Source organism: Sphaerodactylus townsendi, linkage group LG07, assembly GCF_021028975.2.
Source record: "Sphaerodactylus townsendi isolate TG3544 linkage group LG07, MPM_Stown_v2.3, whole genome shotgun sequence".
In the NCBI taxonomy this organism is placed as follows: Eukaryota; Metazoa; Chordata; class Lepidosauria; order Squamata; family Sphaerodactylidae; genus Sphaerodactylus; species Sphaerodactylus townsendi.
The window spans coordinates 3096727-3123866 of NC_059431.1; the positions used below are offsets into that span (position 1 = coordinate 3096727).

Below are 27140 nucleotides of genomic sequence, written 5' to 3' on the forward strand. Positions count from 1 at the left end.
CGAGAAGCTGTGACTAGCCCAAGGTCACCCAGCTGGCGTGTGTAGGAGTGCACAGGCTAGTCTGAATTCCCCAGATAAGCCTCCACAGCTCAGGCGGCAGAGCTGGGAATCAAACCCGGTTCCTCCAGATCTCTTAACCTCCTACGCCACTGCTGCTCCTCTGAAGAGCAAGAGCTCTGAAAAGAGGCATACAGTTCTCAGGAGTCCCACCCCGGCCTCCGACATTCTTACAAAATTTTGTTCCCAGGAATTCATGCATCTCAAGGGCAAGTGCCCCTGAGCATGTGTGGAACTTCTTCTGCTCCCCCAACAGAAGTGAGGTGTCCAAAACAAACTGAGCACGGCCCTTCTGATCCTTGACGAAGCACCTTTTCTGTAGGAAGCGAATGTTCCCTCGTATTGTCGAAGGCTTTCACGGCCGGAATCACTGGGGTGCTGTGTGGTTTCTGGGCTGTATGGCTGTGTTCTAGCAGCATCCTCTCCTGACGTTTCGCCTGCATCTGTGGCTGGCATCTTCAGAGGATCTGATGAAACGTCAGGAGAGAATGCTGCTAGAGCACGGCCATACAGCCCGGAAACCACACAGCACCCCGAATGCTCCCTCACCTGTCTGGGGATCTCTGGGTGTGCCCTGGAAGCCGGCTTCACCCTTTGGCTCCCTTGCCCTCAAGTGCCACAGACGCAGCCTGCTTAAAGGTGGATAAATGGTTTGTTGCCCCAGCTGAGGCAGTCCAATGAGCCCTGCCACAGTTCCCAACTTTGGGCCAGACCATTCCTGGAGATTTGGGGAAACAGCCTGGGGAGGGTGGGGTCTGAGCAGGAGGGGGAGCTCTGCAAAGTATATGGTGGCGAACCTTTGGCACTCCAATTGGCCATGCTGGCAGGGGCTGATGGGAATTGTAGTCCATAACATCTGGAGTGCCAAAGGTTCGCCACCACAGGGCTAAGTAAAGTTCATGCCAAGTGGACAAACATCCTCCTTTCGGAAGCTGCCATTTCCTGCAGGGGAACCGACTTATGTCCTCTGGAGATCCACCGTTGCTCCAGCAGATCTCCCGGGTCTCTCACTTGGAGGCTGGCAATCCTGACCCCTACAACATGATGGTTTGCATGCTGCCTTGAACCACCTGGGACCAAGAGGAATACAGAGGGTGCTCAGTGCACGCATCCATGGCGCCTGCACCTCTTTCCCAGCTCATACATTATGCTCCCAGCACGAGCAGTTGTATTAGGGCTAACAATTCCTCTCCACCCGTATTAACAGCCACAATCGCGTGTCTGGAAGTTTCCTCTGGCTTCGCATCCTCTGACGCGGGCAGGAATCCCAGAGCAGCGGCCACGTGAATGGATCGCTGTTGTGGGCTGGGGGGCTCTCCTGGCCAGGGGTGGGGCACTCCAAAGGATTCCTCGCCAGCCATGGTGGGTGGGTCCTAGTCCCAGCCCCTCCTCCAGCCTCACAGCTTCCCTTGCTGCCGTCCCCTGAGCTGACCCACCCGGCTCCTGGGGCTGGAGTTGGGACCCGCGGAATCCCCCCCCCCCTTGAGGACCCCTGAAGAATTTCCTGGGCGCTTTAACCCCTCCCCCGAGAAGCGGCAGAAGGAAACGGCCGGACGCGGCGCACAAACCCAGGTTAGCTCCCAGGCCGGGGCAAACTCCGGGGGGGCCGCAGCAAAGGGGCGGGGTCAGGGGCCCTGCGGAGACCCCCCCCCTCCCGAGGTCTGCCTGCAAGCGAGAGGGGCGGGGCGGGGGACGGCCGAGAGAGCCGAAGCGCAGGGGGGCGGGACGAAGGACGAGGAAGCCCCGCCTCTCCCGCTCCAGGCCTCCTCCTCACCGCCCGCCTCTTCGCCCCGCCGCCCAATCAGGCCCCCTTTCCTCTGCCCCGCCCACTCGGCGGTCATCACAGACTTGCACGTGGAGGGGGCGGGGCCGCGCTGGCTCCCCGGCGCCCGGCCATTGGCCCCCGCTCGTTGACGTCTGCGGGGCTTGTCCGGCCGGCCAAAGAGCAGGAGCGGTGGGCGGGGCCAGACGCAGACCCGGAAGCCGCCGGCCGAGAGGGAGGCCTCGTCCGCAGCCGGCCGCGCCCGGGAAGGGAGACGCCACCCAGCCAGCCAGCCAGGCCGCCAGCCAGGCCGCCCTCCTCCTCCTCCTCCTCCTCCTCCTCCTCCTCGTCGTCGCCCCTGCGGCTCCTGCTGCTGCCAGGTGAGCCGGCGACGCGGCCTCCCCCCCCCCCCGCTCGGCCTGGGCCCGGCCGCTCCCGAGCCCCGCGACGCCCCCCCTCCTCCTCCCGACGCAGCCTCCCCTGGGCCCGGGGCGGCGGGGGGAGGGGCTTCCCTTGCGGGCCCCCTCCCCAGTTGCCTTCTGGAGGGAGAGGGCGGGAGCGCTGAGAAGCTGCCCTTTTGGGGGGGGGGTCCCTTCAGCGCCTCCCCTGCCCCCCCCCCGCCCTTGCAGCGCCCTCCGGCCCCGGGGCCAGCCTGGCCAAGCCGTTGCTGCGAGGCGGGGCGGAGGAGGCCGGGCCGAGGAGGCGCCTCTGCGGGGGCGGGGGGGGGAGCAGCTCCGACCGGAGGGCCGAGCCCGTCGCAGCCGGCGCCTCCCGTGGGTGGGTGTTGTGTGCCAGGCGGCGCCGTGCCGGGGAGCGCCGTTGTGATGCAGCGGGTGATGCCCCCGCGGCCAGACGTGCCGGGGAAGGGCTCAGGCTCCGCGCTCCGGAGCGCCGGGGCTGCTGCCACCCCCGCCCCGCTTCCCAGGTCCAGGAGCGGCGGCGCTGCTCCTCCGAGGCGGCCAGGCCAGGCAGCCAGGCGGGCGCTCTTCTTCTTGTGCAGAAACCAGGCACGTTCGTAATAAGCTTAAGTGCTGGGTAGGGGTGCAATTCAGCTGTTGTTGTTTCCCCACCCCCAGGTTAGGCGCAGGGGCGAAATAAGAACAGCATAATAATAATGTTTGGGGCTGAGCGGTATAAAAGTCAAATAAATAATAATAATTATTATTGTTCAGATACATTCCCCATCCTTTATGACCGTCTCAAGGCGCGTTACAGTAGTACTAGCATGGCTGACAAAGCGGGCACAGGCACCAAGGCCCTCCACTGAGATTCACAGCTTTACTGCCCCTGATCATGGAGGCTCCCTTCGCTTGCTGCAGCTGTGTGTCATGATCAGCAGCTGTTTGACCTTGTCATGTATCCTGTCCGGGATGTGGGATCCTTTCTCTCCTCACTCCCCGACCCCCTCTATTCCTGTGGTTGTGTTTTCTCACTCTCTTCACTGTGCTTTCTGAGCAGTGCCTTCTCGGTACATGAGGCACCTGCTGTTGTAGTTCTGTCAGTGTTGTGGAATGTAGGTTGTTTTGACCCCTGGCCCCCCCCCCCCCCCCCGGGGGAGGCTGCATCGTCTCCGCTTGAAAAAAGGGGGGGGGACCGGGGGGGGGTGCGATCTCCAACGGGAACTGGTAGTCAAGGGTGATGTTGTGTGATGTGAGGGCATGAGATGGGGTATAACAGTGGGCAATTTGTTGCTTATGCTTAGTTCTGGCAACAGAAGTCTAAACGTTTATTCCTGATTCATTACAAAGAAATCCTCTAACCATGAGTGATAGCGCACCCACTTTTATACGCCATGCCCCCACGCCACGTAACGCTACCGCTGACTACCAGTCCCACGGTCCGGAGATGGCGCAGCCTCCCCTGGGGTCAGAACAACCTACATTCCACACTGCTGGCAGAACTGCAACAGCAGGTGTCCAATGAGCTGATAAGGCCTTCCGCAGAAAGCACAGTGCAAATACAACCACGGGAATGGAGAGGGAGGGGGATCCCACACCCCAGGCAAGAGCCACGGCAGGAGCAAACAGCAGCTGGGCATGACACTATCTCTACCAGAGGTGCCAAACTACCCCTGGTGCGCAGATTGTTTTTTCTGCCCCCCCGCGGCACACACACACACCACCCCCCTTCCCACGCTTACCTACGTTCCTTTTCTTTTTGTAGGAAAGGTGGAAAGGGTGTGTGTGTGTGTGTGCGCGCTGCGGGGGGGAGGGGGAGGGGCCAGGGGGCCTCCGCCACTGATCTCTACCTCTACCAGCAGTGAGTTTCCTAATTTTCTTATGCCTGATTTTTGTTAACCCTTATCGTATGTCTGTTTAAGCATCCTTTTTACCTTAACAGAAGAGCATTAGATTCTTTGGCTTTTCCATATGAGAAAGGTGGTGTAACCCTCTATTTATTTATACGTATTTATATGTATTTTTATCCCATTCTATACCCAAAGGTCTCGGGGTGGACGACAACATAAGACTTGTAAAGGTAATAAAATCTTTTACAAGGTGTTACAATAAAACCTGTTCAAAATTCATAAGACCTACTAAAAATTAATGCAACCTGTTTAAACATTCAGGACGATAGCAAAAGTCTGCAGTGCCCTTTGTGAGATGCAGCAACCACTTGGCATTCTGGACGAGGCTGCTTCGTAGATCTGTACTAGATCATTGCAATATGGTTGTTTTATTTTTAATCTCTTTCCTAATAACTCCTAGCACAGAGTTGGACATTTTGGCGGCTGCTGCATGCTGAGTCAGCATCGTCATTGAGCCGTCTGTCTCAACGCTCTCAGCCAGTGCAGACGCCACCGGTGTATGTTTGAAATTTAGGATATTTGTTGCTGTGAGCATCACCTGGTCCTTAGCTACGTTGTTGTCCATACATCCAATTGAGAGAGATCCTTCTGGAACTCTTCACAACCAGCCATGGTTTTCACCATCTGGAATAAATTGGTACCATGTACAAACTTGGCTATTGTCCCATTCACGTGCAATTCTAGATCATGTATTTTGACTTTCCACTGAGACCCAGCACAGATTACAGTGTAACTCAGTAACAAACGGTCCATCGAAAGTGACACCTAATAAGCACGGCATAGGTTGATACAATCAATATTATGACAATCTTTGCAATATACTGTGTGTTAGTGTAAAAAGGTTGTCAAGTCGCAGCCCATTCGCAGCAACCCTATAGGGTTTTCAAAGCAAGCGGCTAACAGCCGTGGCTTGCCGTTGTTTTCGTTTGCATAGCAGATGACTAAAATCTTAGCATGGCATAATAGGCATGACACAGAGTGTAGGTATAATGAGGAAAAATGGCATGATATCAGTAGAAAAGAAAGGAACAACCGGAGGGTAACCCGTGCAGCCAACTGTTAATATGTCACGCACAGCCCCTATCCCTAGACAAAGCACCTTTCTAAACTGCTCTGTTACAGCATGGCCCTGTTTACCTTTCTAGAAAAGCTCTCCTGAATAACAATTGCAGAATAACAGGCATGTGGGCCCTGAACCGATTAAATAGCCTTGGTCCCAGCAGGAATAGTTCTGGATGCAGATACCCCAGCCTGGCACCATCTAGGTTCCGAACGGTTGGTAGAAACCACTAGAATGATTCTCCCCGTCCACCCTAGAAAGGCTTGGTTTGTGTCCTTTCCTTTAAAAAAAATTGGGTGTCTGGGATTTTTGCAGAAATGATGGATTCCATTTGCCAGCTACGGTGCTTAGCAAGGAAATGGTGGGACAATCATAGTTGAGGTCATTTCTGTGCAAGGGGGAAGGAACCAAACATTGTGAGAAGTGTCAAGTATAGCTGGCTTGTGGGGACCCAGTAAGCCAGAGATGAACAGGTAAATTGCCATTGCCTGGCTCTGAGTCGCGACCCTGGCATTCCTTGGAGGTCTCCCAGGGTGCTCCCTGCGTAGCTTCCAAGATCTGAGAAGATTCCGCTAGCCGGGGTCATCTAGGTCAGATAGAGGTGGTTTGCCTCTACGTAACGGCCCTGGAGTTCCTTGGTGGTCTTCATCGAAGCACTGTCCAAGGCCGACCCTGCTCAGTTTCCAAGATTGGGCACGGTTGGCCAGCCTGGGCCACCTGAGTCAGGGATGCAGGACGTGACCCACGTTGCAGGCAGTTGGGGAAGATCCTGCCCCTCTCCGTAGGCAGCTGGCTTCGGAATCTGGGCCGCATTCCAGCTGGGGCAAGTTAATCCTTCCCAAATTGCACCCTGCCTGTGTGAGTCTGTGGGTAAAGTGATACCTCCCCCTGCTGTGGGGAGAGAGGGGCCCCGCAGTTCTCCTCGCAGGCTTTCTTTGTGGACACGCCCACTGCTTGGCTTCTCCACGAGTGCTCTGGGCAGCCAGTGCTGCTGCGATTTCCGGGTGCTGGCTGGCATGGCTGTGGGTCGGTCTGGTGCCCACTGGTGGCAGGGTGGGGGCGGCCTGTGTGTGTGGGGGCTGGGAGTGCCTGCTCATGCTGGCTCCTCCGCCTGGGATTCCCAGCCAAGGGGGACTGTCTTGGTGTGTGTGACGGACAGGCTGGTGCTCCAGCGCCAGGAGAGCGGGTGGCAATGAAACTGCTGCCTCTTCAGAGTTTGCAGAAGTGCGTCTCTGGCACTTCCCCATCTTTGTCCTGCCGGAGCGGATGGTGCTGCTCAGACCTGACCTCTTTCTTCCCACCCTTGCCCTGGTTCTGGTCTGAGCCTTTCCTTCCTGTTTCTTTGCTAGGGTTGCGCACTTCATTCTTTACTCAGTTAAGGAGCTCCGCTGCCCCGTGCAGTCTACCTGATTAAGTAACCCCCTTTGAAAGATGCCTCCCACCACCACCCACTCTTATCTTTCTGAGTTTGGGAAATGCCAGGGGAGGGGGCCCAGTGGCACTGGCTGGCTCCTCTTCCTGCCCGTTCTCGCTCTTGGTGCATCGGGCCCAGCTGGGACTTGGCCTCCGGGGGAGCGTGGGGTGCCACCTGTGGGCCGCCCAGCTCTGAACAAACCACTTTTGGTTTGTTTTGTGCGGGTGCCTGCCTAATACTCCCCCGGGCTTCTCTGTGGGCTCCCGTGGCCGTCAGCTAGCGAGGGTGAGGCCGGCCAGCTGTGCCCGGAGCCACGCTCTGCCTGCCTGCCTGCCTGCCTGCCTGCCTGCCTGCGGGCGCCTGCCAAGACCCGTGCCCCCGCTCCTGGGCGGTGGGGCCCTGGGCGTGGTCGTGCGGGGGGGGGGGCGGCCCAGCAGCTGTCGTGGCCTGGAGGCCTCTTGCGCCCCCCCCCCCCGCCGGACCACCATGACTCGGTCTCCTGGGAGCGGCCCTGGGGCTGAGCCAAGAGGATCCGCAGCGCAACCGGGCAGGGGGACGCGGGACTGGGCAGCCGCTGCCCGGCGGGGGGGGGTCTCCTGCCTCCGGCTCCCCCGGGCTCCAGCCGCGGCGAACAGCCTCCAAGGGCGGCCCCCGCGGAGGAGACTCCCCGGAGCCAGGCGCCCGCCGAGCCAGGCCGGGGTCAGCTGGGGACGCGGCCCGCCCCGCCCCGCCCTCCGGGGGAGGGGGCAGGGGGCGGGCGCTCCCGGCATGCTCGGGGGAGGCCGCTTCTGCCGCCGCGGGGGCTGCCGGGTGTTGTAGTCCGGGACGGCGGGCGGGGGAGGGGCTGCCCGGCGGGGGGGGGGGCCTCCGGAGGCGCAGCGAGTCAGAGGCGGGCGCCCCCCCTCCGGACAGAGGGGAGGGGGCGTCGGGGCTGGGGGCTCTTGCCGGTGCGCGCGAGGGGGGCGACCGGAGCCTGCTGGCCCCCAACCCTCCCCCCCTCCCCTGGCACCGCCCCCCCCCCCCGTGCCCTGCCGCAGAGGCCCCCGCCGGGAGTCACAGGCCGCCGTCCGGCGTTTAAGGGTTCGCAAAATAGCCTGGGGTTGCCAGCCTGTTGCGGGGATTTCTGCCTCCCCCCCGATCCCTGAGCCTTTGTTTAAGTCACCCCCCCCCCCCCGGGTTTCCCTAAGTGCATGGCAGTTTTGCACCTTTCGTCTGAAGCTTGTCTCGTGGGGGTGGGGGGTGCCGAGGAGGAGGGGCTGACCTTCCAGCCCAGCTGGCCCCCTCCCTCCCTCCCTGGCTTTGTGTATAGTCCCCCCCCCCGTTCCTGACCTGGACCTACATTTTGCCTGGATCGAATGGGGTTTGTCGTTTGGAAGCAGGGAGTCAGAGGGGGAAGCAGCAGGCCCCCCCCCCGGGGGCGGGCAGGGGGGCAATCTTCCTCCAAGCAGCAGGCGGACGGGGTGGGGGCTTGTTTTCCCATTGCCCTGCTTGAGGGGCAGTCTGTTGGGGGGGGGGGCTGTGGACCCCACAGGCGGTGGCCCAGCTACCTGGGAAGGGAGGGTGGGCCTTATGGAGATCCGGCTAATGGCGGGGTGGGCTGGGAGCCTGAGCTGGCCCCCTCTGGATGTTCCTGCCTGCAAAACAGGGACCCCTTGGAATATAAAATGGCCTGCCAGGGGCCCCAGGGGCATCAGGGCACTATTGCCCACTGCGTGCAGGGTGTGTGTGTGTGTGTGTGTCACATGTTGGACTTTTCAAAGTCAAACTGATAACAGATTCCAGTTGTGGGGGAGTGAGGGTCACCACAGGCCGAAATCAATACTGAAACTGAGCTGTGTGGCGTGGGAGTTAGGGTGGGGGCTGTGCAGACTTCGCCTGCTCTCTAGGTAGGCAGGTGGCTGCTGCCTGGCAGGACGGAGCCATTGAGTGCAGGCCTCCGTTCAGGGACGGCTCTACCCACTCCAAAAGGACACCTGTAGGGTGGCTGCCTTGGCTGGGCCCCAAAGGGCACTGGGGCTGGGGGCTGGGGCTGGACTGGCAAGCCCATAGCAGGGGGGGCTGCCTGGAGGGGGCCCCTAAGCCAGTTGAGGCCACCCCCTTCCCCCACTCTTGCTCTGGCCTGGGAGGGAGGGGGCAGTTGCCTCAGTTTGGGATGGTGGGTGAGCAGGAGGGTAGTCAGGACAGGCCAAACGAAACGCATCTTTACTCAACAAGTAATTAAATTGTGGATTTTGCTGCCAGTGCAGGGATTGTTGGCAACAAGCACAGATTGGTGGGAAGGGGGGTTTGACCGATGCATGGAAGGGAACCTGGTGCTGAGAAGCGGCGTCAGGGGAAGGTCGCCATGGCCTCTCAACCTGCAGCAACTATTGGGTCAGTGGTATGAAACGGCATGGGCGACTGGGTAGGCTGATGCTGTTATTAAGTCCTTCCCTGTTTTGTTGGGGGTGGGGGGAAAGGACGCATTAGTGGAGCCAGTGCGGTGTTGTGGCTAAGAGCAGTACACTCTAATCTGGAGAACTGGGTTCAGTTCCCCACTCCTCCACATGAGGCCTGCTGGGGGACCCTGGGGCTCTCCCAGCCCCACCTGCCTCAGAAGGGGTCTGTTGTGGAGAAGGGGGGGGGGGATTGGAAGTCAGACACGTTGAGACTCCTGACAGGAGAGAAAAATGCGGTATAAATCCAAACTCTTCTACTACACATCTGTGGAGCAGCAGGGAAAGTGTGTGTGTGTGTTTTTTTTGGGGGGGGGGGGGTGAACAGGGATCTCGGCCCTTCTGCATGCTCGTTGTCACTTTGGGTCAAGAGTGTCCATCTGGTGGTCCGGCGGTCGTGGTGGGGAGGGCGGGAGAGAGTGTGGGGGGCTAGGAGAAACCTTGCAGAGGTGCCAGTGAGAGGCAGGCCAGCTTAGTGGGAGGGAGGGAAGCTGGGGGGGGGGGGGTTGTCATGGGCCAGGCAAAAGCATTTGGGCTCTTGTCTGTGGCTGTGTTGGGTGTCCTTGGATCACCTCCAGGTGCCTTGCAGAGACCCCCAAGTGTGTGTGTTGCATCTCACAAGCTGCCAAGACAGTGTGAGGGGTTCCCTGTTCATCCTCCTTATGAGGAGAGGCTGCAGCGTTTGGGACTCTTTAGTTTGGAGAGGAGATGTCTGAGGGGGGATAGGATTGAAGTCTGTAAAATTATGCATGGGGTAGAAAATGTGGACAGAGAGAAATTTTTCTCTCTTTCTCACAATACTAGAACCAGGGGAAATACATTGAAAATGCTGGGGGGAAGAATTAGGACTAATAAAAGGAAACACTTCTTCACACAACGTGTGATTGGTGTGTGGAATATGCTGCCACAGGAGGTGGTGATGGCCACTCACCTGGATAGCTTTAAAAGGGTCTTGGACAGATTTATGGAGAAGTCGATCTTTGGCTACCAATCTTGATCCTCCTTGATCTCAGATTGCAAATGCCTGAGCAGACCAGGTGCTCGGGAGCAACAGCCGCAGAAGGCCATTGCTTTCACCTCCTGCAGGTGAGCTCCCAAAGGCACCTGGTGGGCCACTGCGAGTAGCAGAGAGCTGGACTAGATGGACTCTGGTCTGACCCAGCAGGCTCTTTCTCGTGTTCTTATCTTGGCTGGGGAGGGGCAAAGGACGGTGCTCCCGCCTGCAGAGCCCCCCTCCCTCTCCTCCCTGCTGCCCCCTCCCACTGGCCCCCTTCTCTGCCTGCTCGGCTCTCTTGGCTGATTTACATGCTGAGCTCCCATTGGCTGACTGAGCTGCAGGGGAGGTGTGAGGGGTGGGGGTGTCATGGTGACCACTGGCTGAATGGGGGCTTGGCCAGGGGGGCCGGAAGGCAAAGAGGGGCTGAGGCTGGTGAGTTTGGAACCGTGGATGCACCCCCCCCCCCCGCCCTGCATTCCTTGCCAACTGTGGCGAGGGGGGGGGTGGCATCTTTGGTGGGACATTTATTTCAGACAACCCCCTCCCCCATTTTGACAACCGAATGTTAGAAGATGCTTGAGAGCTTCCTCAGTTTCCCTGGATGATAACCTTTGCAGGAAGCAAGCCTGCATGTGTGTCTCTGCTGGCTCCCCCGGCCTCTTGGTGGCTCCTCTGTCCATGGATTGCATCTGCTGTTTGGATTTGGCGCCTGCAGAAGAGTGGGTTTCAGGGGGGCTGCAGAACGGCTGCAGGGGCCCACCTGACCTCTTTCCCTATTTCACGTGCCCATCAAACCTTGGCTGGGGGGGGAGGGCCGAGAGACATACCTGTGCCCTGGTGAAGTCCAGATTCGTTCTGGTGCGTCTGTCTAATCCTGAAAAGGCAAAAGAGGTCCTGAGCTTTTGTGGGGTGGGCGGAGGGACACCTGGTCCAGCTCCCAAGGTTGAGAGGGTGGTCTTCAGATGGAATTGGCCCCCCTTTGAGGACCCTGGTTGGCAGCTCAGGAGTGCTCCAGGATGGCCGGGGGGCAGCTGGAACAGCCCTTGAGTGTGGCCCCTCGTGCCCTGGTGCCATCCAGGTAGGGCGAGTTCTGCACGCTGTGTGAACACTGCAGCGGAGGCCCCGTGTGGGAGGCAGGTGACTCCCACCTTGCAGGTCCAATTTGGCGTGTGCTGGTTTTGTCTTAGAAAGGCTTGAAGGGCCCCTGGGAGGTGCTGAGCCGGTGACTTGGGCGGGGGGGGGGCGGCTGTCCCCAGGGGGGGCCACCTGGCTTCCTGCTGCCTGCGGAGGCTCTGCTTCTGCCCGGGGCTCCCTGGGCCTGTGTCTGGCTCACCTGGCGTCGTCCTTTCACCTTTCCTGTCCTTCCGCTGGCGTTCAGCTGCCGGTTGATTGTCCGGAACACTTTCTTGATGCCTTATTTTCAAGGTGCTCTTGGTTGTGTCCTCCCTCCCGCCCTCCCTTTCACAACAACCTTGTGAAGTGGGTCAGACTAAGGAGAAGTGGCAGGCCCAAGGTGTTTCTTCTGGCTGTGTGGAGGATCTGAACCCAGCCTTCTGGCCTCTGCACCAGCCACGCACTCCACAGGCCAGCTCTTCAGGGGCTGTCTGTTGTCGTGTGTGTCTGTGTTTTCTCCTGGTAGCTGCTTGTTTGTGGTGAGTTGTCCGGGGCGCCATGTCAGGGTAGAAATGCTCCGAAACAGCCGGGGGGTCTTGTGTGGCCGCAGACCGTGTTCCCGCCAGCCCTGGCTCGGAGCATCCGGCGAGAGTCTCCCTGCTGAATTGGGTTCCGGCTGGTTTGGCAGGTCTGGGGTTGCTTAGGGGGCTGACGGGGTGAGAGTGTGTGTGTGTGTGTGGGGGGGAGTGCTGCAGACCTCCCTTCTGATTCGGGCTCGTGTTAAGAGCAACCAGGCGGCCTGCTGCCCTATTTGGACTGGCCTCTGAGCTGTCACGAGAGCAGAACGGACGGGTCCCTTGTGATGGAGCCCAGGGGCCCCTGGGCGTGTGGATCCGGCTGCAGCAGCTGCTGCCCAGCAAGGGGCCTGGGCAGGGAGCCACGGGGCAGCCCCACATGCCTCCTTCAGCAGCATTCCCTGCCCCAGAAGGCCCAGGTGTGGCAGCCTTGAGTCTGGTCGGGGGGTGGGGGCGTGCTCCATGGGACTGGCTCATCTTGCAGGGAAGCGTCAGCGTCTCCTCGGTGGGGGTGGAGGGGCCTGTGCGGGGGGGGGGGGGGCTGGCCCTGACCCTTGCTCACTTTAGGGTAGCAGAAGGGGGCCAGAGGACCCCGCTGGTGGCACCCAGGTTTCACCTGGGCCGCTCAGCAGATGTGAGCAGGTAGAACGGCCTCTCCCTTCCTCTTCCTCGCTTGCTGTTGCACGGAGGCAGGGCGAGCGCTCCACACCCACCCCGGCTCTTCTGCTGCTGCCGCCGCCGCCGCTGCCTCTTTGTTTTCTGACAGAAGCCTCCCAGCCCTTTTCATTCTGGTGCAGCAGCTGAGCAGGAGCCTCCCTGCCTGCGGAAGACGAGGCCGACCGACGGGCTGGGCTGGCTGGCAGGCGAGCGAGAGAGCAGAGCAGCAGCCGGGCCTCTGCCTGGCACCCGGGGTGAAGCCTGCTTGCTCCCTCCTGCCTGCGCTGGACATTCCGGTGGGGGTCGGGGGTCAGAGGGCACGTCTTCCTAGGGGCAGGTTCTGCCATTGAGCCGGGGGGAGGACTGGGCAGAGCCTGTGCATTTCTGCCTGCTAGCCCTGGGCCACCCGTGTGGGTCAGAGTGGAGGGGGTGGGGAGAGCGGCTGGAACGTTGCTTCTGGTCAGGAGGGGGGCAGGCTGAGATGTTGGGATTGGCAGTGGGGGGGGGAATACTGTAGGGGAGCAGGTGCCTTGGGGGCTGATGGCCCTGCTTGGTGGCCTCAGTTTCCCTCCCAGCCGGCCTTCAGCTCCTCCTCCTCTTCCTCGTTGCCAGCGCCAGCACCCACCTGCCTCTGGACTTCAGGAGACCCTGTTTTGGGATGAATGTGTCTGTGGTGTGTGTTTGGGGGGGGCATGTTGTTGCATGGGTTCTTTCTAATAGGACTGCGTGTGGGAAGGGGGGGCGCTCTGGACAGTCTGCAAAGCCTTCCGGGGCTGAGCCCTTTCCTGCCGTTGGATGGGGGTGTTGACAGGAGGCCACCTGCCGCCGCCCTTGGCCCTCCTCCACCTGTGGGGGTCCTGCCTGCCCTTCGAGGAGAGCAGCCCGCTGGAGCATCCAGGGGAGTGGGGGAATACAATCTGGGGCCTGTTGGTTTTTGTTTCCTCTCTGCATTTTGGAAAGAAGGGAAGGAAAGTTTCTTGCTGGTTTCCTGCCACCTGGCCCAGGGGACTTGTTCCCCCCATAGCGGGTGTGTACCCAGGGGATGCAGTTCTGACTGTTGTGGGTTTTCCAGCCTGTGTGGCCAGCTGCGGATGCAGGTGAAAAACCACCAGACCACGGCCATGCAGCCCACGAAACTCACAACAGCCAGTGGATTTGGGCCGCGAAATCCTCCAGAATCATAGGAGGATTCTTGGGCTGGACCCTTCTGAGAGAGACTTTCCTACATGGTCTCAGACCTGGCATTCTGCACATGCTCAGAAACATGCTGCTCTGTTGTTTAACATGCCTTGGGGCCGGACTGTGGCACAGTGGGTGGGGGAGGGGGAGGGGAGAAATTTGCAGATCAGCCAAGAATCCCCCTGGCTGTCTCTGGCAGATTTCCCCTGCATCCTGGAATAATGGTTTTTGCAAGTCTGTTTTTTCAAGGCAGGACAGGCAAGGTGTTGACATGGGCTGAGCAACTGGTGCGTGCGTGCCTCCCAGACACACTCACCTCTGTCCAGAAGGGCCTCTCCTTGCAGGGGACAGAGAGGATGCGGGTATCAGTAACTGCAGCACCCGTCTTCTTCTTTCTTTTGGAACCTGTTTTCCTTGGTCACACCTGGAGCTGCCTCCTGCCGACTCGCAGTCTGCCGAGGCCAGACTTGTCCTCTGCAACGGGCCACGGCTTTCCAGGGTCTCTGGCAGAGGAAAGCCCCCCCCCCCCCGCTGGTCCTTTTGACTGGGGATGCCGGGGCTTGAAGCTGGGACCACGTGCCTCATGCCAAGCAGACCGCCTGCTTTGCTTTTCCTCCCTCTTGCAGAATTGTCCGAAGTCTCTTCCGTGGACTCCCTGGTGCACGGATCAGTGGAGAGAGAGCGGGAAGACTTTGAGGCTGCCCTCTTTGTTTGGGGCAGGCCGGCTCTTTTGTGCCCACGGAGCTTTCCCTTGGCCTTGCGCGTTCCAGTCTGGCCGGGTCTGGCTCCTCCTGACCGTCAGTTGCGTGGGTGTCTGCTGCTGCTGCTGCTGCTGCTGCTCTTAGAAATGACTCCTTGGGATTCCTTCCCAACAGTTGGGTGGCTTTTATTGCCCCGCCCTGGGGGCCAAACAGAGGCGGCTTTGTCGTGTTCTGCTCTGCGGTGCCCTGGCTGCTTCGGCTCAAAGGGGGCTGGAGATGGAGAGTCCCTTTCAGATCTTTCCCACGAGGAGGCAGTGGCTGGTTTGGCCCTTCATTCTGCCGCTGGCACTCCCGGGGGGGGGGGGGGGATGGCAGAGGTGGGGGGAGTGAAGTTCCACATCCTCACCCACTGGTGGCTGGGACTCAAGGCCAGGCATTTGTAAAGTGACCCTGTGACACATTAAACGGGAATTGCAATATTTTCCCATTAGCCAGCTGGTAGTCTTTGTGGCCTTGGTCCACTGCATGCACGGGTGGGCGATGCTCCGTGGGTTGGCCTTCCACCTGCTTAGCCAGCATGGCGTAGTAGTGGTTAAGAGCAGGTGCACTCTGATCTGGAGAACTGGGTTTGATTCCCCATTCTGCCACTTGAGCTATGGAGACTTATCTGGTGAACTAGATTAGCTTGTGCACTCCAACACATGCCTGCTGGGTGGCCTTGGGCTAGTCGCAGTTCTCTCAGGACTCTCTCAGCCCCACACAGGGGAAAGGGAAAGGAGATTGTAAGCCCCTTTGAGTCTCCTGACAGGAGAGAAAGAGGGGGATATAAATCCAGGAGCAGCAGTGGCGTAGGAGGTTAAGAGCTCGTGTATCTAATCTGGAGGAACCGGGTTTGATTCCCCGCTCTGCCGCCTGAGCTGTGGAGGCTTCTCTGGGGAATTCAGATTAGCCTGTGCACTCCCACACACGCCAGCTGGGTGACCTTGGGCTAGTCACAGCTCTTCGGAGCTCTCTCAGCCCCACCTACCTCACAGGGTGTTTGTTGTGAGGGGGGAAGGGCAAGGAGATTGTAAGCCCCTTTGAGACTCCTGCAGGAGAGAAAGGGGGGATATAAATCCAAACTCCTCCTCCTCCTCCTCCTCCTCTTCTTCTTCTTCTTCTTCTTCTTCTTCTTCTTCTTCTTCTTCTTCTTCTTCTTCTTCTTCTTCTTCTTCTTCTTCTTCTTCTTCTTCTTCTTCCTCCCTTTGCTCTTCAGAAGGCAGCACTCTGGCCACGTGGGGTGTGGGCTTGTGTCTGGGTGTCACAGGGACCACCGTAGCTGCGCTGCACGCAGAACTCGCACTGCTCTGGGACAGACCAGGCTGCGCTCAGCTGGCGAGGAGGCCCAAAGGGTCTCAGGGGCTGTGGGGGCAGGTGGAGCTCTGACCTGGACACGCAGCTCCCGGGGCCTTTCTATCCAGGAGGCAGCCAGGGAAGGTCTGACTGAGCCTCTGCCGCCCCTTGGAGACTGGTTGGTGGCTGCTCAGCCTTGGCTTCACACTGGCAGTGCCAGGAGCCGGGTGGGGAGGCCAGAGGCTGCAGCAGCTGAGCACAGTTTGAGGGGGGCCGCTTTCGAAGGAGCAGAGGGATGAGGGGGGAGAAGAGGGGAGGAATTGAGGGGCTGAAGGGGGAGCTGGCAGCACAGGGGTGGAGTGAGGCTGTCATTCGGTCGAGGCAGAAGGCTGGGGTGTTGGGTTTGAGGGGCATTGGGGGGTATTGTGGGAGGGGGGAGATGGCCCAATTCTTGCCTGGCTAGTCTGAAGGGGGCCTGACGAAGAGCTGAAGATCCCTGCCAGCTTTGGCAGCAGCTATTTAAAGCTGCCCTGTGTGTCAGGGGATCAGCCTGTGGTTTGAGCCGCAAACTCTGTCCCCTTGAAGGGCAGCCACGCCTGGGTTCCTTAGCCCTGGCAGGAAGGAGAGGGAAGGTCTTGTCCGGCTGTCCCAGCCTGGGTGGGTGGGTGGGAGTCTCAGGCATGGGTAAGTGGGGACTAAAGTCTCTCTGTCAAAGTTCCCCCTAGAGGGGCTGGGAGGAGCTGGGACTGTGCGTCGCCTCTTGCTTGCAGCAGGACCACTGACCCTGCCCCCGCTTCTTCTGGCCTTCGTGGGGGCCTCCTGAGCTCAGCACCCACCCACCCCCATGCACATACTATATCCCCCTCCTGCTCTCTACCTGGAATTGAAGGGGGAAGAAGGCCACTCCCCGGAGGTGTGGCATTTCAAGAAATGCTGAAGCCATTGGGGGTGTATGTTTTCCCCAGGTTTTTTTTGGGGGGGGGGAGAGAAATTTGGGTAGGAATTAAAATATGCAATAGTTTTCCTGCCAAATCGAAACTTTACAACATAAAACACATCGTTGATTACCTTGGCTCGTGAGAAATTATACAGTTTGGCATGTTTATGGGAATTACCGTAACAGTATAAATGTCTGTTTTCCACAACCAAAATTGTGTAATATTCCCAATGCTTAGAAAAGAGGCTAATAAATGTTTTGGAGAAATTAGTAAATAAATACTTACGAGAGGGAATTGCAAACTGCTCCACCCTCTGCTGACAGAGCTGAAATTATAAAACCTACTTGACAGTAAGCCAAAGAAAGTATATTATCTGCAGAAAAATATTATCGTATCGACACAATATTTAGGGCTTCCAGCATGTTTGCATATCTTGAAACTTTATTAAATGGAAACGCTGAACTCTTTGCGGATGTATCGTCATTAAACACTTCATAGCACATTAATTGTTGCCATAATTATTCACGTTTGAACAACAAAGATATCCTTGAAGCTCTGCCGTTTTACGGAGCAACTCTGAATTTTCATGATCTGATATTGTGTATGGTCTTATGTAAAAAAAAATTCTTCCTGCTCCATACTTGGAATGGCCTGAAGAAATTGTTCTTTTGTTTTAAAAGAGAATGTTTCATGTCAGTGTTTTTTCAGTATTTCCCTGAATTTCCAAACTTTCCAGTGGAAGAAATGTCAGAATGTGGGGTGGTGGAGGTAGGGATATTTTCTCTGGGGTTTTTTGGCAGGGGGCTTCACATCCCTCTTAGTCCCACCAAGCAGGGGAACCAGGGCCTGAGGTGCTGGAAGCAGTGGTGGCAAACCTTTGGCACTCCAGATGTTATGGACTACAATTCCCATCAGCCCCTGCCAGCATGGACAATTGGCCATGCTGGCAGGGGCTGATGGGAATTGTAGTCCATAACATCTGGAGTGCCAAAGGTTCGCCACCACGGTGCTAGAAGTTCCCCTAGCAAGTGGGGGGGGATACAAGTGGGGGGGGGCTGGTGCACCAGTCAAGTGATGCCGTGTCTAGATCAGAGGGAAAGGCCCAGCTTCAGGTGTGAGCGTGGAAGAGGAACCTGGTGCCGCCTTTGGAGCACCTGCTGTTAGACCTGGCAGGTGGGGTCAGAGCTTTCGGGACCTCAAGGTTGCCTGTCGTGGCTGACGTGCCGTTCTCTTCTGGCCTTTTGCCCCCCCCCAGGTGCCGCTGGACAAGCTGTGCTGCCGGAGCGGTGGACGGGCAGGGGGGGTCCTGCCCCTGGAGGAATGCCATGGGAGAGCCTCCGTGTGGCCACTTGACCCGGGACGAGGACGGTGGGACTGGTGAGTGGGCGGGGCAGAAGCGTCTGCCGCAGCAGCCCAGTGCCTATAATGGGGGTGGGCTATGGGGGGGGGGAGGCAAGTGGATGCCCTGGGTCTCTCCTGATCACAGCAGCGCCCCATGCCACACAGGGGGCACCGCTCAGGGGTTTCAGACATGTGGCCCGGGGATGGATGCAGCCCCTTGAGGGGGGTTATCACGCCCACCAGCCAAATGGGGCATGAGTTTTGGGTGTGCAGTTGTTTTATCAGAAAAAGAGGTCTTGAATCGATATTAAGGGCAGCAAGTTTTCCCCAGAGCTTTTCTCTGTTCACAAATGCCCCCTCAAGATCCAAAAAGGCCACACTTAATTTAGTAGAGCTGTTTTTGGAGTATTTGTTGGCGAAGTGGGCCAGAACATGAACCTGGTCTAGTGTTGATTTCCCCTTGGAGAAGCCCACTTGTTCGGGACCAATAATATTGTTTTGCTTGACCCATGTCTCTAGTCTGATTTGGAGAAGTTTGGCATAAATCTTTCCAATGATAGAAAGCAGGCTAATGGGTCGATAATTTGCTAGTTCATTTTGGTCACCTTTTTTGAATATTGGGACCAGCACGGAGGAAGTCCATGCCTTCGGCATTATCCCCTTTTCATTGATCCTTGTAAAAAGATTAGCTAGTAAATTTGCCCACCATAGAGGGTTTGCTTTCAGAATTTCGGGGATGGCCAAATGAGGCAACCCCCCCCCCCCCCCGGCCCACTCCTGAGTCAGGGAGGGGTGGCCTTAGTTGGCTCGCAGGTCTGACAAACCCGCCCTGAGGTTCATCCTGTGTTCAGAGTGGATTGATCTAAACCAGACAACTGAAGGAATAATCTAGGTGTTAATCAAATGTCTCGTTTATGTATCTGTTATTGTGGGAGAAAAATGTCCTGTGATTGCTTGGAGTGACAGGCGGCCCCTCGTGGGGGGGGGGGGGGTCGGACCTTCTGTATTATTTCTGGTTTGCCTGATTTGATGGATGGCTCATGGAGGGAAGCTAGCTTTGTTCTCCCTTGCTCCGGTCCAGCCCGGCAGAAGTCCCTTCCATCCAGGTAGACCCCCAAAAACTTGGCCCCAATTTCAACGCTGCAATTCAGCATATTCAGCCTTGAACAAGAGCTGGCTACAGCAAATATCACAGAAGTGCTGTGTTCACATGACCTTTCAAGAGGCAGAGACGGCTCACTGGTGCGTCTGTCTGTCTGTCTGCCGGTCTTCCAGGGCAGGAGGCCTCATTTCTTCTTGAACTCAACGTGGCGTAAAAAAAGAATCCGTTCTCTGTATAGTTACTAATATAAAATGAATTGCTTCCATTGTCAGATTTCTGATTCTACAGGTTTTGGCAGGGGGCGGAGAAGAGGGGAGGAGGGAGAGACCCACAAGGATTTGGTTGCTAGGTTGGAGATCCAGGCTCCGGGGTGTGTGGGGGCCCAGCATCCGTGCAGTGGAGTGGGGGGGTCCCAGGCCCTGCTCCTACGTTCACAGGGTGGCCGCCTTCTCTACTTCTCCAAAGTAGGAGGTTAAGAGCTCGTGTATCTAATCTGGAGGAACCGGGTTTGATTCCCAGCTCTGCCGCCTGAGCTGTGGAGGTTTATCTGGGGAATTCAGATTAGCCTGTGCACTCTCACACACGCCAGCTTGGGCTAGTCACAGTTCTTCGGAGCTCTCTCAGCCCCACCTGCCTCACAGGGTGTTTGTTGTGAGGGGGGGAAAGGGCAAGGAGATTGTCAGCCCCTTTGAGTCTCCTGCAGGAGAGAAAGGGGGGGATAGAAATCCAAACTCTTCTTCTTCTTCTCCTCTCCCCAGTGCTGCTGAGGCGCCTTGCCAGCCAACGAGGACTCAGAGGAGGCCGGCGAACGGAGCTCCAGAAGTAGCCCGTGATGGTGGGAGCCATTCCCCGGCAGCCGCGCCGCTTCTGGGGAGTGCCGGGGTGGCTGGTGTCGCCCGTGAGCTCTGCCAGTAGTCGCCTGCTGCTGGGCCCGGGGAGCAGGACGGCCGGGCGAGGGGGTTGGTTGCAGAGGGGTAGGTACTCGGGAGCACGTCCGCCCACAGCATCTGATCCCAGCACGTGAACTCTGACCCGGGCTGCCTTCATTCCCGGGGGGCGGGGGGGGGGGCCCTGCCTGCTTGCTTCCCTAGTTGGTCGCTCCGGTGTCTGCCTTTCTGCCCTCGGGTGGGCTGGAAGGAGGTCTGAGCACCGGCCCTGGGATCGTGGGCCTCCCTGGAGTGGGTGGAGAGCTGAGAGAGCCCCCGAGCCAGTCTGCCGGCACGTCCAGGAGATGCCAAACGGGGGGGGGGGGGGGGGGCCTGGCAAAATGCCAGCCTCTGGCTGATGGGGAGCCGGCAGGTGCAAAGCTGCCCCCAAAAACAGTGTTGGTCCTTTTCCAGACTTGGCTGTGAAGACCCACCCAGAGGGAGCGTGGCCGGTCCTGGAGGGAGGGGAGGGAGGAGCACCGGCCTTTACCGGGGGTGGGGTGGGGGAGTTGCCAGACCTCCTTGTCACCCCTCGTCCTCTTCTTGCAGATGTGGCCGCACAGCTGGCTTCGTAGCAGGGGGCTCATCCGGACTTCCTAATCCCACGGCACTTTAGCGCTCGGCCTCTCTGCTCCGCCCCATGCGGCACATCAGTGCGGAGGCCGGCCTCCCCCAGGAGTGCAGTGCAGGTGCGAACCAGGATGAAGAGGAGGAGGAGGAGGAGGAGGACCCGCGCCCCTGGCGTCGGCACCGTGGGGTCCTGCTGGGCTGCAGCCCCCCCGAGCTGACGTGCCAGAAGGTCTACCAAGTCTCCATCTTCTCCCAGCTGGCCGGCTGCTCCCACCCGCCCGAGCAGAGGGCCCCCGGGCGGCAGCCCATCAAGCGGGCCTGCCTGGAGCCCCAGAGGGGCCCTGCAGACGAGTGGGACGCCAAGCGGGGCCGCTGGGAGGGGGACGATGCCATCGAGGATGGCCTCGTGGTGGACGAGCTGCCCCTGGGGGGCGCGGCTCAGCACTTCTCCCACAGCGGCCTCCGGGTGGTGGAGCACCGGTGGGAGGGGAGCCCCAGCCGCTGCGCCCCCAGGGAGGCGGGCCGTGCCCAGGTGAAAGGGGGCCTCCGCCAGGTGCTGCTCCCATCGCCGCCGCCGCCGCCCAGACCCTGCAGCACTTTGCACACAACGGACTGCGCCTCAGCCTCGCCGGGGGACTGCCCTGCAAACGTTGGGCCTGCCGTGAGGCAGGAGAAAAACGGGGCCCAGCAGAGCGAGAGGGCCGGCAGCCCAAATGTCCTACTTGATCCTGATTTGCACAAGCTGGCACGTCACTCCCTGCCGGGCAAATGCCTCGTGGCCGGCGAGCACCCGGAGCCTGGCACTCCTCCGGCAGCCCAGGCCTCCACGGCCAGCGGGCCGGGCTCCTCGGAGAAGACGCCGTGCTCCAGCGCCTGGCTTTCCGGAGGTGGCGCCGGTGCTTGTCCGGCCAAGCGGAAGCTGCTGTCTTCGGCAGAGGGGACCGCTGACACCGGCTCGGAGGATGAGGGCTTGTCGCCGGTGCGGAAGAAGAGGGCCCCGCAGGGCCCAGCGGTGCCAACCTCCTGCCGCAGCACCGATGCCAAGGGCGCCCCCTTCTGGAACCACTTGCTTCCTACAGCCAAGGTGAATGCTTCCTTTGCGGGATGAGGCCCAGTGGCTGTAGAGTGGGCAGTGGGGCAGTGGGCTGGATCGGGTGGTGTGTGTGTGTGTGGTGTGTGTGGAGATGGGTTCAGAGATCAGCTCTTTGCTTTCTTGTGGATAACTTCCAGAAGACAGGTCATTTGTGAAACATCACCTCTGGGTGAAGACACCAAGTATTGTTCTCTGCAGGGGGACAGGAAGTATTTTTTTCTGTCACCGTGTGCTGGTGTTGGTGGTGAGGGTCTCCAAGCTGGGATGTCCCGGGCATATGTCCATTCTGGCTCCAGGAGACTGGAAATAGTCTTCTGGCCTTCCGGAGGAAGGAGTCTGGCATTGCTGGCAAAACCACTCTCCATGGCAAGAAGAGCCACTCGGCCAGCTGGGGCGGGGGGGGGGGGGGGGGGGGGGAGGGGGGGCCGTGGGGGGGGGGGGGGGGGGGGGGGGGGGGGGGGGTCCGGGGAAGACGGGACTCTTTGCAGGGAGCAGCCAGAGCTACCGCTTGTCAGAGGTCTGGCCCACCTGATCAGGGAGTCCTGCTCAGTGAGGGAAAGAGGAGCTGTGGTGACCGTGGCATTCTGCACATGCCCAGAGGCTGGACTATGGTTTTGAATAGCTGAACTCAGATGGGCCTGGGTGGTCCTAGGCTTTGGTGCGGTGGAGGGGAGAGCCCTGCTCTGTCGTCGCAAGCCCCCAGCCCCCGCAGTGGCTTTGGACCATGCCTGAGGGGAACTCCCCTCAGCCGAATTCCCATCTCCTGCTGGCAGGGAAGGCCCAACAGCTTAGCAGGCAGGGGGGGGTCCTGCCCGCCCAGGAGTTCTTTTGGCCTTGGGCCGTCCCCTGGCAGGCCTGCTCCTTTGCTGCCAAGCGCTGCTCCTGGCGAGCCAGTGGGGCTTTGCTGGGCAGCTCCCTCCTGTGTTGCTGGGCCTGGGAGTCTGTGGCCTCCTCCTGTGCAGGGCTGGGGGGCGGGGGTGGTGGATTCTCCTGTGGGGCCGCCCACCTCCCTCTGTGAACTGTGGGGGCCCTTGATGCTGCTAAGGGTGGAAGGGGGGGAGTGAGCTTGGCTGGGCTGTGGGTTTTGTGGTGTGTTTGGGGTTTCAGCTTCTGGACACTCTCCTGGCTCACCCCTCCCTCGTGCTTCGTGTCTCCCCTGCTCCAGGGCTCCACGCGCAGCGCTGCTGTGGGCGGTCAGCTGAAGACCGGCTTGCGCCTCAAACAGTAAGTCTTTCCTGTGCTGCTTCTCTTGGCCTGAGCGCTCTGTGGGGGCAACCCTGCAGGGACTGTGAGTTGCCTGCTGGAGACAGCAGGAGCTGCCTGCGAGCCCCAGATAGGGCCCGGGGGTCTCTCGGGGCGGCCCTTAGGACTGACTGTTGCCTGTCCCCCCCAGGCGACCCCTCCGCAGCAGTCCGGTGGGCAGCCGCTCCCCCCCTGTGCCGTGGGCCACAACCTCCACCAGCCGGGCCCTGCTGGGGAACTTTGAGGTAACCACAGAGCTCGCTGCCCGGGGTGGGGCTGGGAGACTGTCCCAGGAGGTTACTCTTGGGGCTGCTGGTGGGGACCGGGCCTGCCTCTTGCCTGCCGGGCTATCCCCAGGGCCCTGGTGGGCGGCCTCTTTCAAAGGCCAGCCATACTTCGAATGGTGCCAGCACCGGCAGTCTAGCTGCATCAGCTCTGCCCCCCCCCCCCTTCGCTTCTGCACGTGCCCAAAGCCAGGCTGTGGCCAGAGTGTTCTCCCCTCCCCCGCCTCACTCTGCTCTTGGTTCCTTACAGGGCTCCTAGTGTTGAAAGGTGAGCGTTTGTGGGGGGGGGGGGGGATTACGCTCATGGGGCCTGCATCAGGCCTTGCATGGGAGGAAGCTGTGATAGTTGCAGAATGGGGGGGGGTATACTGGAGCCTGGGCAGGTGGGGTTAGTGTTTGGGCTACCAGTGAAACCCCCACCCCCCGGCTGTCCTGCTTTTGACGGCCAAGAGTTCCACTATTTACTCCCCCCCCACCCCCCCACGGTAGGAGTCCATGCTGAAGGGGCGCTTCCTGCCATCGGGGCGGATCGAAGGCTTCACGGCAGAGATCGGGGCCAGCGGTTCCTACTGCCCGCAGCATGCCACCTTACCTGTCGAGGTCACCTATTTTGACATCCTGGAGCATAGCGCACCCTCGCCCTTCCTGGTATGTGCGCACCCTCCTTGGCAGGTGGTCCTGGTGGGCTTGGCTCGGGCAAGAGGGGGGCTTGGCGGCTGTCCTGGCTGCCCTTGCTGCAGAGGCTGGTGGAGATTGGGGGTGGGGACAGTGGTCAGGGCAGGATTTCCCCCCCCCCCCCCCTAAACCCCTGGGGGGTACAACAGGGAGTGCCACAGAAGGCATCTCACTGTAGCCCAAGGGGGACAGTTTCAGGGTTGGTTGGTTCATACCCCCAAAGCCCCCCTTCTCAGCCGCCCGTTGTTCTGTTTCTGCCCCAGGGAGTCATCGATTTGGACGCCTTGGGAAAGAAGGGTTACAGCATCCCCAAAATGGGCACCATCCAAGTGGTATGTTGCAGAGCGGGGCGAGCGCCTGGGGGTTGGCTTCTGGAGCTGGGCAGCTGGGGGGCTGGAACCCTCAATGCTGGCTGTCCTCCGGGAAAGAGAGGCGACAGCTGTCTTTTTTTGGGGGGGGGAGCCCCGGCAGGGAGCATCTCCTGGCAATCCCGAGCCTGGCTGTGCTGCCCTCCGAGGGTGCGGAGTCCTCCCTCCGGGTCTGACCCTCTGTCTGCTCTGGCGGCAGACCTTATTCAACCCCAACAAGACGGTGGTGAAGATGTTCCTCGTGACCTACGACTTCCACGACATGCCCGCCAACCACGTCACCTTCCTGCGCCACCGCATATTCCTGGTGCCCGTGGGCGAGGAGCAGGGGCCCGGCCCGGCCCTTGGCGAGCTGCCCAAGAGGGTGCTTTGCTACTTGATGCACCTGAGGTAAGTAAAGGCTGCCTGGAGGAAGGGGAGGACGTTACAAAGAGCTGGCTCGGGGGCTCAGACCCTCCCCCACCCTGTGGCGAAGTCATCCTGCCCCCGTCCACCCCCCCTCCACACTTTTGTATGTTCTTGCTTATATACAAGACACGTACCCAGACACCTGCGCTAACCTCCTTGGGAGATCCCATCATTTGCAGCCACTCTTCGGAGATGGCCTCTGCGAGCGTCTGAGGAGCCTCTGTTTATTATTTATTTTAAAAGTTAATTAGCCACCTTATTTCCTCATGGCTGCCCACAGTGCTTAAAATAGAACACATCAAATACATTTTAAAAATTGACTGTTGTGATCTTTCTGGGCTGTGTGGCCGTGGTCTGGCCGTTTTTGCTCCTGACGTCAGGAGGCCACGGCCACCCAGCCCAGAAAAACCACAACAGCCAGTTGATTCTGGCCATGAAAGCCTTTAACAATCTATTTTAAAAAAACCCAAAATTGAAAGTTTTGAATGCTTTACTACATTTTCCCTAGAACTTGCTTTTGGGGAAACCGAGTTTGTCCTCGGCTGTGAAGGGTCCTGCACCTGGGATATGCTTCATTTTGCGTGGCACGGCTGGCAAACACGTCCCCTTGGGTAGAGGGCAGCCCCTTCTTGGGAGCTTGGCTGTGGCATTGTGGGGGTGGGGGGAGAAGTGTGCCGGGATGGCAGCCATTTCCACGAGGGCCAGCCCCAGGATGCTGACTTTTAGCCGCATTTGCCCCCGCCACGTCTGTGGCCTGTGGGTCGAGAGGGCGTGGCTCCCGGCAGCGGCAGGGCTGAGTGGCCTGTGGCTTGTCCTGTGGGAGTGGTGATTTTGCAGGAATGTGCCACATCCAGCTCTGCCAACCCACTCCCCTGGGCACTCTTCCCCTCGACGGAGCCTGTGCCCCCTGCCCCCGTCCTCTCACCGTATTCCCCCTCGCTCACCTGGTTCCTCGTCACGTCTCAAGCCGCGGCCTCCCTTTGCAGGTTCCACAGCTCCAAGTCTGGGAAGATTTACCTGCATGATGACATCCGCCTGCTCTTCTCACGCAAGTCCATTGAGATCGACTCGGGGATCCCCTACGAGCTGAAGTCCTTCACGGAGCTGCCGCGCAACCCCTGCTACTCGCCACGAACCTGAGCAGGGAGGAGCGCAGCCACGCTTGTCCGGAAGCTGAACGGGGGGCAGGAGCGGTGCCGTGCCGGAGGCCAGACCTGGGCAGGGAGCCCAGGGGGTTGCTGCGGACCGAGCAGCATGTTTAGTATTTATTGCCATGGCTGGGCCAGAGGGGGAGAGAGGCCTCTGCCCTGCCTGGACTACAAATGCAGTTGTCTGGAGTGCGAGTTCCGCTGCCCTGTTCATCTTTGGTGGAGGGGGGGGGGGGCACCCTGTGGGACAGCAGTGGGGGAAGGGCAGGATTGTGTGGAGAAAGGAAGGACTTGTGGGAAGCAGCTGCCGGGCCAGCACTGAGAGGGGAAAGGATGGGGGACTCTTCGTGTGACCTTTGCCTCTGGGGTGGGGGGAGCTCCCCCTTTCCTTCTAGGCTGTCCCCTCCCCTGGGGCAGCAGGAGCTGTGGATGGGGCAGGAGGCCTGGGGGGAGGAGGCAGTCCCTTGGAGGCTTGGGCAGTTGAGGGCTCACACTGGAGGGGATGCTGGGCCAAGGAAAACGTCCGGTGTGCAGAGTGTGTAGAGGTGCGTATGAAGGATGGGTGCAGCTCTGCCCGGGGCCCTCCTGGCTGGGGCCTTGGAGGGAGGGGCTGGACATGTTGCCCCCTCTGACCTCCTTTGCTTCCTCAGTTCTTGCCCCTGTGTGGTGGCCTAGAGCAGGAAGGGGGAAAGGCAGGGAGAGGGGTGGGTGGGTGGGCGGGTGGTCAGGGGCAAGGCCTTGGCCACGCTCCATCTCTGCTGAAGAGAGAAATGGTGCCAAACTGGAGGGTGGGGCTGGGGGTGGGGAGGTGGGCAAGGCTCCGTCTGCATTCGGAGCTCCTGCACAGGAAGGGGGAGGGGGGGTCCCAGGAGAAGGGACGCGGAAGGGCTGGCTGGGAAACCGTTTGCGTCTGTGAAGGGTTGTGGCTGGGCTGGGGGGAGGGGAGGGGAGGGGCTCAGTTCCCCTTGCTGCTGCCCCCCGCCTCACGCTTGCCACAGCCTCTGTGCACATTTTGAGTTGGGTGGTGCCTCCTGTGCGGAAGCGGGAGGGTGGTAGCCGAAGGGCAACAATTGCCAACACTTGAAGATATTTATATATATTAAAAGGGGCGGTTCCTCCTCCTTTCTTTTTGAGAAAAGCAGATTCTATAAATGTGTGTTTGAAAACCAGACGTGGTCTCGCGTCTTTCTGGGTGTGGCTGAATTCCCTCAGTGAAGGAGACAGTTCTGATGTTGTTCTAGCAGAGCAGGGGGGGCTTCTGCAGGGGCGGAGGGACCCCACAATTATCACCACTGTTTACTGATGGCCCCGTTTATCTTTCTACCCTGGGGAGCGCCACCGCTTGCAGGGAGAGCGGCAACACTTGCTCAGCCTCTGCTGGGGACCTCTGGGAAGCATCTGGGCTATGTTTCAAGTACGAGGCAGAGTCACCCGCAGCTGGCATTCGCTCTCCTT

The 27140-nt window shown here is 59.5% G+C and overlaps 1 protein-coding gene across 3 annotated transcripts; it reads left to right on the forward strand.

Moving 5' to 3' along the window:
- The first annotated feature begins 1956 nt into the window (after nt 1–1956).
- On the forward strand, nt 1957–26854 carry FAM214B (family with sequence similarity 214 member B). 3 transcript variants are annotated; one of them, XM_048504138.1, is made up of 11 exons: nt 1957–2199; nt 4263–4297; nt 17784–17905; nt 19730–19945; nt 20447–21551; nt 22726–22784; nt 22954–23047; nt 23576–23734; nt 24025–24093; nt 24329–24519; nt 25524–26854. In XM_048504138.1, the coding sequence occupies exons 5-11, from the start codon at nt 20538–20540 to the stop codon at nt 25675–25677; spliced, it is 1740 nt and encodes a 579-aa protein (XP_048360095.1). In that variant the 5' UTR covers nt 1957–2199; nt 4263–4297; nt 17784–17905; nt 19730–19945; nt 20447–20537; the 3' UTR covers nt 25678–26854. The 3 variants fall into 3 exon arrangements, with proteins under 3 accessions (XP_048360095.1, XP_048360096.1, XP_048360094.1); XM_048504139.1 differs by lacking the exon at nt 4263–4297; XM_048504137.1 differs by lacking the exons at nt 1957–2199; nt 4263–4297 and adding an exon at nt 7434–7681.
- Nucleotides 26855–27140: the final 286 nt, after the last annotated feature.